At 45.9% G+C, this 12500-nt stretch overlaps 1 protein-coding gene across 1 annotated transcript in view; it reads left to right on the top strand.

Annotated features, from left to right (window-relative positions):
* bcl11ba (BAF chromatin remodeling complex subunit BCL11B a) overlaps positions 1-12500 on the top strand; it is a 68199-nt gene that overhangs the window by 17298 nt on the left and 38401 nt on the right. The window contains 1 exon segment of the mRNA XM_046308104.1: positions 1835-2335. Coding sequence (XP_046164060.1) covers positions 1835-2335 — 501 coding nt within the window.

Here is a 12500-nt window from a genome sequence, read left to right on the forward strand (position 1 = left end):
TGGCTGTTTCTGTTAAAAAATAAACATGAGCAAAACAAACACATGCCAAAGGTGTGATCATATATCCAGAGGCCTTTGCTCAGTTCGACATTACAAATCTGTCTGCATTTATCATTTGGAGCTTATACAAATGGCAGAAGGATGCACAGCCTGCTGGTGATCCATCATCTACAATTAGTGAAGGAGGGAGAGAGTCCTGGGGGACATGTAAACAGGGCTACCTGAGCAGCATGCCAGGGGCTCACGCTACCTATATCTTTTAACCTTGCTTTCTTTTCAATCAACCTCTTTTTATCAGTTGCTCAAACCCCCCTCTTTCTCTATCCCTTCTTCTCTCTCTCTCTTAACCTGTCAACCTGTCTTTACCTCCTTCCTTTACCTCTGTCCTCACCCCCAGCTTCTCTTCTGCGTACCACTTTATCTCTCTCTCCCTCTCCCTCTCTCTCCCGCCCTCTCTTTTACCCCGCGCCGCTGGTGTGTGTGTGAGGATAACATCTCAGCTATGATTGCCGTGGCGATAGCATCACAGTTTATATACAGCCCCACGTATCTACAAACATGCCCCTCTGCACACATGAACTTGAACCCTTTGCACCACAGTACAAGACAGCAACAGTAGTACAGTACGGTAGAGAGACACTCTGCTCAGCGCAGCTCAAAGCCTGACGGGACAACAGCACAGCGCTGGCTGAAGGTTGGCATGTGTCTGAGAGACGCTCTAGCCAGCTAAGGTCAGTGGGGTGAAGAGACACAGGCAAAGGAAGTAGGGAGAGATGAAGAGGCACAGCGAGAAGTGGCAGTCGGAGAGGTTTTATTGTAAGAGTGTGAAGGTGGCAACACCGAACGAGAGCCTCGGACTACAAAGAGGCGCTTGTAGCCACGTGTTGAAAGGTGTAGGATGATATTTCAAAATGGAGGCTTAAGGGGGAGAGGGAGTAGAGGGCAGTTGTCTGCGGTTTGTGAGTCTCTGTTTATCTAGGTGACAGAATCAGCCAGCAGATCTGCAGGGCTTTTGTGGTTGTAGAAAATGCCAGTTTCTCTCTCTCTCTCTCTCTCTCTCTCTCTCTCTTTCTTTCTTTCAGACAGAGTCCTATAACCCATTGGGTCGGCAGGGGAGCTCAGAAGTACCCCTCCCCCTCCCCCCAAATTATTATTATTTATATTTTTTAAAGGAACTCTGTCCGGCTTTAAACTTACTCTTGAAAGTTGTAATAGTATAACGTGCAAGGTGCAATTTCAAAATCAGTTCCTCTTGTCATGTTAGTTTACATTTACATTACATTTAAGTCATTTAGCAGACGCTCTTATCCAGAGCGACTTACAAATTAGTCATTGCATACCATACCTTACCATACCATACCATACCATACCATACCATACCATACCATACCATACCATACCATACCATACCATACCATACCATACCATACCATACCATACCATACCATACCATACCATACCATACCATACCATACCATACCATACCATACCATACCATACCATACCTTGTCAGAAATGTCCAGATCAACTAGCCCATGTCATCAAACGTTTTTTAAATGTTTAAATGAGCTTTAAAACGTGCAACATTTCCTTTGCAGCCCATGACAACATGTGTAGAATTGCAGGAAATAAGCTATAAACCTGCAAAATTAGGGGGGTGTGAACAGGGTGTGTCATGTTCCCCAATGCTGGAAGGGGGGCCCCGAGTGAATACGTCTGGGAACCCCTGCTATAACCCAGAGCTGTGTTCTACACTTCCAAAGAACAAATCACACTATTTATAATAACCCCCCCCCCCCCTCTCTCTCTCTCTCTCACTTTCTCTCTCTCTCAGCGGCGGAGGCTGACCATGTGGATGGCGGACTTTCCGTGTCTGACTCCCTCACCCAACCTCACCCCCACCCTCAACCTCACCCTCACCTTCAATCTCACCCCCATCCCCACCCCCTGTTGTCCCACCCGGCCCTGCTGGACCCCAGCCTATCCGACAGCCTTGCCATGGGGCTGGGGGACCACGACCTGCTCACCTGTGGCCAGTGTCAGATGAACTTCCCCCTGGGAGACATCCTGCTCTTCATCGAGCACAAGAAGAAGCAGTGCCAGGCCCTACTGCAAGGTCCTGGCTGCTACGACAAGATGGCCGCCGACCGCAGCAGCCCCTCCCCGCCCCACCAGCAGCAGCAGAACCAGGGTCGCCACGGTCACAGCCAGCTGAGGAAAGTGGTGGAACCGGTGGAAATCGGAATCCAGGTGACACCGGAGGAGGAAGAGGATGAGAGGCTGATGGTGACGCCCACCAAAGGAATTTGCCCCAAGCAGGAGAGTGCCCTGGCAGGTAGGTCACACACACGCGCACACACGCGCACACACGCACACACACACACACACACACACACACACACACACACACACACACACACACACACACACACACACACACACACACACACACACACACACACACACACACACACACACACACACACACACACACACACACACACACACACACACACACACACACACACACACACACACACACACACTATCTCTCCTCTCATTTACCTCTGTAGCAGCCAGACAGGGGCTCCCTGTTGTGATTGTGATAGTGCTCAGCCCCTCATGAGAGAGAAATAGAAAGGGGAGAGAGTGAGCTGATTTCATTAGGGCAGAGCGGGTGCCGTGCCGAACGACGAGAGCGGACAGAGGAGAGAGGAGAAACAGCACATTACCCACTCAAAGCCCTAAAACCCCCTCAAGGACTCGGCTAGTTGAAACAAATTGTGCAAAACGTGACAGAGACTCACCCCTACTCTCATGGAGAAATCCAGCCTAAGCCATCTGCTTAAAAGGTGAAAAGCTCATTAAGATTTATATAGGCAAAAAAAAAAAGGAAAAACCGAGCAGGATTAAAAGAGCTAGTTCCCTATTCAGTGGGGTAAAGAGGCAGTTTAGCTTAGACCAGATGGAAGCATGGGGGAGAGAGAGAGAGAGGGAGCTCCTCTCCTCCACAGTTATCTTTCAGGCAAGTCAAGTCCTCCACAAAGAAACCCAGAGGGAAATGGGTCTCATGAAATACAATCATATTCTGGGATGGACAACGTTGCCAGGAGAAACCAACGCAGGTTTATGACACTGCCTCACTCGGTCTTCATCATTACAGCTTTTATTTAGATTTTTGTCTTTCCTCCGTCTCGTCTTTGTGCAAATCGTTATTTGTGAAGTTAACCAGCGGGAGCAAAGGCGATTTCTTCTCCACCACCATCGCCACAATACCTCACGTCTCCTAGTAATCAGGAAGTGGCAAAATGATCCATTAGCCACCATGCTTCTTCACACTGCTTCCTCATAGAGACTGGTAGTCATTGGAGACAAAGACCTTATTGTCAAGGTTTATCTGAATATTTTCATATTGCCCTCGAATGCATTTTTTAAAATGTATTTTTAAATGTAACAACGGATTGATAGCTGTGTAATATTTTAGAACTCAACGATACTATTCTGCAGTGAGTGTGCGACTTCAACATGTGCACTCCCAAGTCTGTGACTGCGTGTGTGTATAATCCTGCGCTCTGAAGTGTGTGGCTCTGCGGTTTGGCCGGTGCAGTAAAACACTGGCGTTTAGGGGAACTTTATCAATATTTTAACTCCGTGTCTCTGTACACGTCTCTGCCTTAGAAGGCATCCCTCAGCACCTCCCTGTGCACTTCAACTGTTTAGATAAAACATTTATTTTAATTTTTTTACAGCAATTTGATATGGTAATTTGAGGCTTGTTCCAAAGAAATATGTCTTAAATCGAAGCTTGATCTTCATTTTTTTCATTTTATACTCTTATTCTCCAAGGAGAAAAACGTGATAGGTTGCAAATAGGCCACTACTTAATGACATTGCACAGCTGGTGCGTATAGCATGCCTTGAGAAGTGTACTGAGGCATGTGCACTAATTGATTGGTATTGTTAATTTGAGGTCACGTTAAGAGGATTTATTTTGTATACACTGTGTTTTTTATGTGATATGCACATATTATTAACAGCTATCTTACTGCATAGTCTTTTTGTGAAGTCAGCTCAATTATGCTGTGAAAAATTCTAATTGCACATTATATATTCTAGCAACAGAACCATTTTTACATTAGAAGGGAAAAACATGTTAGAGGTTAAATTGGACGTGTAAATCAATAGTAAATTAAACTACAGAAATAACATTTAATATTTCTATTTCCATTTCCAAGCTAAATATAATTTATATTTATATTTCCATGCAAAATAGAATTTTTGCAAGCATTTCATTTCAAGCGTATTTTAGAAATCAACCCCATAAATGATAACAGGAGGATTAAAATAACGACAGGTGAAATGTGCCTATGCAGATCATATTAAGGTTTTCTATAAATACATTGAGAGAGAGAGAGAGAGAGAGAGAGAGAGAGAGAGAGAGAGAGAGAGAGAGAGAGAGAGAGAGAGAGAGACAGAGAGACAGAGAGACAGAGAGACAGAGAGACAGAGAGACAGAGAGACAGAGAGAGAGAGAGAGAGAGAGAGAGAATGGGGTGCAAGGGATAGAAAGCAGGGCGAGGAGGAGGCGTCCTCAGAAAGTGATTAAGAAGCTTGAATGTCAGCTTGTGCGTGGGGCTAAACACAAGCCTGCAGCCGACCACCATTTATAATTGCCTCCCAGCAGGGTAAAGTATTCTTTTATGCTAAACCTTTCCACTTCCATTTGTTCTCAACGTGAAATGGAAAAGGAAAATAAAAAGAAGAAACACACTCATACTCTCAGCGAGCTTTTTAAAAATAGAAGTGGTATCTTTGCTCTCCAAGCACCTATCATTTTTCATGAATTTGTTTTTTTCCCCTCTCTTTTAATATAATATATCCATCTGTCATCTTCTAGTGGTGAAAAAAGGGAGTGAGAGAAGGGAGAGAGAGAGAGCATAAAAGAGGAGTGTGAGAGGTTTTTCAGCTTCCACAGTGATAGTAGCAGCTGATCGTGGACAGAACAGCTGTATGAGTCTCTGTGCTCTGAGGACCTCTCCTCTCGCTGTTCTTGTGTGTCTGGATGAGAGAGAGAGAGGAGACTCCCTAGCAGACAGGTTGTTTTGACAAGCTTGGACACTCCCGTGCTTCACCCAGCCGTCAGACCCCATCTCATCACCACACTGCATACCTGCCCTGGGACTGACAGCTCTCACACAGGAAGGGGAGGGGCCATGTCTTAGCGACCACTTCCTGTCACGTGACATGCCACAGCTCTTCTTTTTTTCGGTCTTCTCTTGTCTTGTGTTTGCGTTAAACACCAGCCACCCGGAGTGTGTTTGCAGTACAGGAGACTGAGAAGACCTAGCCTCGTTTTGTATTTATTTATTTAGCAAACCTGGGGATGAAACGTAACACTGAGAATATCCGAAAGCAGAGGGTAGTATTACACACAACAGGCCAACGCCTCCTCCCTTCAGGCAGATGATCATAAAAACAAAACGCAACCGCTTTGATCTCCACAACTCATATCAAGGGGGGGACAAACACGCACCTGCAACACCTCATATTCCATTCCCTTTACAGTGATCCTTCTCTTCCTCCCCTCCCTTGGCCTGCTGTGAGGAAAGTCAATGTTATCTATGAGTATATAGGACAGCCATGGAAGAGGAACCACTCCAGGGTTGAATTCAATATTTCTCTTGCGCTCCGGTATCAGCAGGACACAGAGCCTTGCTCAGCGACCACCTTATATTGCCACTTAGCTGTCTTAAATTTCAGCGCAATTTAATTATGTTTAATAGACCCTAATTAAATAAAATATGACATTCCCACCATAGCCCGGGGCTAGGAGAGCCCCACCGCTGTGGGCGAGAGAGCGAGAGAGCGAGAGAGCGAGAGAGCGAGAGAGAGAGAGAGAGGCCCCTGGTCAAATGTAGTCCACTATATATTGAATAGGGTGGCATTTGGGACACGCACACCTACCCTGTGGCTCGAGCAGGTTAACACCTAGAGAGAAAGCCTCTCGCCTGGGGAACGCTTGCGGAAGTAACCCAGACTGTCAGATTGCACTGAGCTGGTCAATTGTATGTCATTAAGCGATCAAAATGTCTCCACCTCCGCCCCTTAATAGTTTGCGTGAGTGAGTGAGTTGTCGAGAGAGAGTGAGCATTTAAGTCCTTCCTGTCCTGTCGTTATTTAATTGCACATTAATTGGAGGTCTTGGGGAGAGAGTGATGAGCAGAGATTAGAGTGAGGCTATTTCTTACCTCTCCTGATGTAAGTGCAATCGGCGGGCGTTCCATTGGATAAGGGAACCAAATGACCTCGTCTCCAAACCAATCAGCCTTGTGTTATGTGTGCTATGCATTCATGCCATTTTCACATGGGCCTTTTGAAAAGGCTTATGTGGTCTTAATATCCTTTACAATAGTCTCAAAGGGCCATATGAAATACTATGAGGATGAAAGGGTCATGTGGTTTAATAACCTGGCCCGGAGGGACTGTACTGCAGCTTAGTCACCAAACCTGTGAATGTCGGAGTGCTGAGGAGAGTTGAGGACTTTGGGAGTTGTGAGATCCGCGAGGAAGGTGTCACAGCTCCGAGACACTCAGGTGACAGAGCCACTTTACCCATAAGCCCTTGGCTGTGGCACTGTGACAGTTTGGGTCGGTAAGGACCAGGCTCAGTTATGAAAGAGAGAGAGATTAAAGAGGAGAGAGAGAGAGAGAGAGAGCAAGAAGGTGAAGGAGAGGAGATAGCGAGAGGGCGAAGGAGGGAGAGAGAAAGAGAAAAAAATCCCACTCCTTTGCTTTCACCTCATCAGAGCAGAGGGTGTAACAGCACCTAACACTGTGGTGTGCTGCTCTTAAACACTTGTCATCCAGGGTTTAATTCAGACATTTTAACTAAGGCCAGTTGGACAGGAGTGGAAAAGCTCACAGTCAAAATGGGCCACAACCACTCTCAGCAGTCAGGGGGCCAGATATACCTTCTTAGGCTGACGTGTTGCCACTTGACACACTGTATGTGCTATGTTTGGTTTCGGTTTGGCAGCGTGGTAAAGGCAAGCTTTTAGGAACACTTCTGGTGTCGCACCAAAGATTGAAGGGGGAGCACTTCTGGTGTCGCACCAAGAATTAAGAGAAGGAACAGGATTCGGGCTGGAGCCAACAGGATTTTGTGTTTGGGGAAAAGGAGAGCACATAGTGTCCCATTTGTTGCTTTGAGAGAGATGCCAGAAGCCCACATAGTGTATCTGGGGAGATCACTGTTGGGACTGTCTAAGGTCTACCTATATTTGTTTTTACACTGCTGCTACTTGCTGCCTATTATCTATACATAGACAGTTTACAAATGACCTCGACTAACCTGTTCTCCCCCACATTGACTCGGTACCTGTACCCCCCTGTATATAGCCTAGTTATTGTTATGTCATTTTCTTGTGTTTCTTATTTATTTTATTTGTTGATTTTATTTTATTGAGTAAATATTTTCTAAACTCTATTTCTTGAACTGCATTGCTGGTTAAGGGTTTGTAAGTACGCATCTACCGGTGTTGTATTCAGCGCATGTGACAAATAATATTTGATTTGTGTCTGATACAAAGGCTGGCACAAAGACACGACAGCTGTCCTTCGTGCAGTGCAATCAATGGAAAGATCAACCCTAACCATGTGTGTGATGTATACACACACACACACACACACACACACACACACACACACACACACACACACACACACACACACACACACACACACACACACACACACACACACACACACACACACACACACACACACACACACACACACACACACACACACACACACACACACACACACACACACACACACACACACACACACACACACACGTTCCAGTCCTTCCACACACAGCTGCGTTCTACCATACACGTTTTATACAGAACGTGTACACCACAATGTTTCGCTCGTCAGATATCTGGTAGGTGAGTTGCTGTTACACACACATTGGTACAGTAAGGACACAGGTGTGTCCGTTCCGCCTCCGTCTGGCCTCTAAGCAGGTCTGGAATCAGTCCGAGAGGTTAACACACACACACACACACAGGCTAACAGGTGCCTGGGGGGGGGAAGTTATAGCTGACCTCTCTCTCACCAGATCCCCAACTGAATATTTGAAAAGACATGCTATATTTATGAAGATATTTAGCGCTGACAGGGACGCTACCTCTCCACTGGTGCTGCCGTACACTGTGTCTCCGAGGCCTGGTTCACTTCATACACAGTTCACTTTGACGGCGACGCCATAACACCTGGCAACATGCACCTACGCACACTTCCTGCCTACCTACTTTTGAGACCGTGCCCAGAGAGCGGTGTTGCGTCAGAAAGGCTCCCCATGCCAGCTGTCTGCCCAGTCTGCCAGCCTCCTCTCCTCCTATCACACCTCAACTGTCCATCTCACTGATGTGCTCACTGGCTGTTTGAGCCCTCAGGCTATGTCTTCTTCTTTCAGGAGGGAGGGCTGGAGTTTTGTAGGGGCATCCACATCTCTCTGTCTCTCTCTCTCTCTCTCTCTCTCTCTCTCTCTCTCTCTTTCTCTCTCTCTCTCTCTCTCTCTCTCTCTCTCTCTCTCTCTCTCTCTCTCTCTCTCTCTCTCTCTCTCTCTCTCTCTCCCTCTCCCTCTCCCTCTCCCTCTCCCTCTCCCTCTCTCTCATACACACAGATGGGCTATGTGGTTTGGTTGCATCACCTTTGCAAACCCACAGCGGTGTGTCTTTCAAAGGGCATACACACCTGCTCACACTCACTTTTTCTAAATACATATTCAGTATTTCAATATCTTAGTGCAATGTTCGCAGGGTGAATGAGGATATTGGAAAAGGCAACCGTATTTGAGTGACTTCTACTGCAGTGTGGACAGGAAGGCTGGCATAACCTCAAAGATGACAGGGGCACAGTCTCTAGGTGATACACCAAATGTCCCCTATTCCTTGAGGACACACACATGTACGCACACACACACTCTCATACAAACACACATCTACAATAAATAAATAATCACACAACACGGACCGTAAAGCATTAAAAATCTGTTTCCATAACACTACACACATTTGTATTTTTGTGTGCGCAGTACGCGTTGGGACGTGGAGCTGTGGCTGTGCCAGGATCGATGTGTGGAGATCAGGCCTAGGAGTCAATGTGCGTTTGATTTTTAATGTGCTTCTCTGGAGCCATTACTAGGGCTGGTTCTCTTGTTGTTCTGTTGTTTCAATAAAGCCACGAGTGTCTGGAACCGAGCGGCCCCTTTTTGAAGTGGTAATTGCCCACTTTTGTCTCGTTCCGTTCCCTCTCTCTCTTCTGCGAGCCGTTCACTCACATACACACACAGACACAGTTGATCTGTTCTTCCTTCCTTCCTTCCTTCCTTCCTTCCTTCCTTCCTTCCTTCCTTCCTTCCTTCCTTCCTTCCTTCCATTCTCTCTCTCTCTCTCTCTCTCTCTCTCTCTCTCTCTCTCTCTCTCTCTCTCTCTCTCTCTCTCTCTCTCTCTCTCTCTCTCTCTCTCTCTCTCTCTCTCTCTCTCTCTCCTCCCTCGTTAGGTAGTGCTGTTGGCGAAGTTGTGATGAGAGGGGTTTTGTTCACATGCATTTCAAATAAAGTGTCAGAGTGTGAGATGAAGACCTGATGCATATTTAATCCACTGCTGGGGTTGCCAAGTGCTGGCTCAGGGTGCCACGCTCACACACGTTCAGGCATGTACAAACACTAACCCGTCGGCCCGAGTCTTTAGTCTTCTGTAGGATTGATCTAACATACCGATGGTGGCATCAATAACCCACACATCTTCAGGGATGCATTTTAGTCTTATCAAAATCTCCAATTACCATTCATGTCTGCTGTATTAGTTGTCCTTTGTAATGAGCCAATCTTTTCTACAGCTTGTTTCTTCTCAGTAGCCAGACTATGTTTCCTCAGTATCAGCCTGCAGTAGCCCACGTGAAACACACAAAGACAATCACACTTAAACACACTTACACCTAGGTGGCTGTCGCAAGTGATATGCCTGCACTAATCGGTAATGGATTGGCCAGCCTGGGCTGTGCTGTTTGCGTAGAAACTTGCTTCTGCAGCGATTAGCTGGCCTTACATGCTGCAGAGGAAGACCCCTTTGGTGAGATGCACTCGGCTTGCTTTTCTTTTTTTCATTTTTTTTCTCTCTTTTCCCTCTCCTCCTCCTCCTCCTCCTCCTTAATCCACTACTTCCAAACCCAGGAAAGTGCTACCTTTATACTGGGTTTGAATTGGTCTCTAAATCCTGCCGCCTGGACCAGCTCCAAAGACGGATGAAAAAAGACCAGAGAGAGAGACAGGGGCGAAAGAGAGAGGAAGCGTGAAGCAGAGAGAGTCGTTTTAGTCATTAATAGACCATAAAAAAGGAAAGCTGCATCTTGTGTACTTCTTAGCATCTTCAAAATCCTTTTTAGATTTTTGCCTCGTTGCCTTTTTTTCAGAGTTAATCACTTTGCATGCACTCATTTAAATATTAAAATTTTCTTTAATCATCAAAGCCAGTGAGCCTCATGCATATTCATACATTCTCTCACTCTCTCCTCTCATCACCCCCCCCCCCACTCCCCTCCCTCACATCACAGGTTCATTACCTCGCTCCAGAGCCAAACAGCCAAACAGCCATTAGCCTCAGCCAGCTCTCTAATCACACACACGCACACACGCACACACACACACACACACACACACACACACACACACACACACACACACACACACACACACACACACACACACACACACACACACACACACACACACACACACACACACACACCCACACCCACACCCACACACACACACACACACGTGCACACAGAGACACACAAACGCACACACTTGGTCATCAGCACACTAGCCGTGCTAACTTGCTGTAACTCTACTACAAGCCAATCCATCCCTCAAGTCTAAAATAACTTAACAGACTTATTATACATTCTCTCTGCTAGGCAGGAGAAGGATGAGAATGAAAGAGAGAGATGATGAGAGAGAGAGAGACTGAGACTGAGAGAGACTGAGAGACAGAGAGAGAGAGCGAGAGAGAGAGAGAGAAACCTGTTCTCTGACTGGAGCTCTGAATATTTGTCAAGAGGCTTGACGAAAGTTACATTTGCATAATGACTTTGTAGTTCTGCATTAATAAAATTTGCATATGAAGCCGTGTTAATTACTCCTGATCAGGCTTTTTTGCATTCATGCATGTTAATTTTCTGCGACTTGCGAGAATTGATGTCCTGGCGTCAGGGATGTGATTGGTGGGAAGAGGGCGGTTGTTGAAGCGGGGGGGGTTGAAGAGAGGGTGCTGGAAGGAGGGAGAGGATGAGGTTGTAGTAGTTTTACTGAGAGACAGAGAATGCAGAGGATAGGTGGCTGGATGGCACAGACATTTGTGTGTTTTGTAGGAGCTTCTTTTTTTGTTGCTTTGCTCTCTTACTGTTCCCGGCAAAAATCTACTTTCATTGCTGAGGAATAAGAGGAATAGAAGGATGCCTTTCCAGAGGAACCCTGCCTCAGTGTGACAAGACAACACACAGGAGCCAGACTAAATGCTGGAGAAAGCCATTTCAAATCTATTGTTTACCTCACTTATTTGTCTGAAAGCAAGCCACTTTGTTTGGACCAATATGTAGAAGATACAGGCTCAGTGAAAAATAAATGGAGGGCATTGTCAATGTTGAATAATACCCCCCCCCCCAAAAAAAAATATATATATATTGTCTTGAAAGTGTATTATACTTCCCAAGGCTCTTATTTATTCTCTTGCATTTGATTTTCTCTTCATAGTTTGTTGGTAGTTTTCATAGTTTTCTCTGGCTGTACATGACTCATTATGAGTGAATCTTGTCTTGGGTATTGCTTAAATCTCGCTAGTGAACCCTGGGTCATTTAGATTCTCTTTGGGGGTCATTGTTAGTGACATCACTGATGTTAGAGTCTTTTGTTTGGTGTGGTAAAGCCAACAGTATTCTATCCAGGCAGTGTTTTAACAAACGTTGTATAAGTGCCTTGTTGTACTTTTGGTCTTTTCCCTACAGACTGAGCCCATTTATAACTACCCCACGGGGCCCATCGACAAGGTGTAGAGCTCAGTTAATACACCTTTTACTGAACCTACTCTACTCCTCAGCTCAAACTTTCTGTTCATAGCCCCTCTGAGTTCAAGCATTTGCTCATGGAATTTTGGCCTTTCACTTGTGGCTTTGGCAAAGGCTTCACACAGCAATGTGTGTGTGTGTGTGTGTTTCTCCTTATACACAAATGCAAGAGAGATGAGAGAGAAATAGAGAGGGAGGGAGAGAATGAGTGTGTGTGTTTTTCTTCGGGGAGAGAGAATCTGGTGGTCTCCCAGTCATTTGAAAATAACGACAGAATTAAATGCAGAGCTTTTACCAGCATGGAGAGTCTGGGGCCGCGGCCAAAACAAAGATATTTTAGAGCCGACAGACGCTCAACACAGGAG

This window comes from Oncorhynchus gorbuscha, linkage group LG17, assembly GCF_021184085.1.
Source record: "Oncorhynchus gorbuscha isolate QuinsamMale2020 ecotype Even-year linkage group LG17, OgorEven_v1.0, whole genome shotgun sequence".
NCBI lineage: Eukaryota > Metazoa > Chordata > Actinopteri > Salmoniformes > Salmonidae > Oncorhynchus > Oncorhynchus gorbuscha.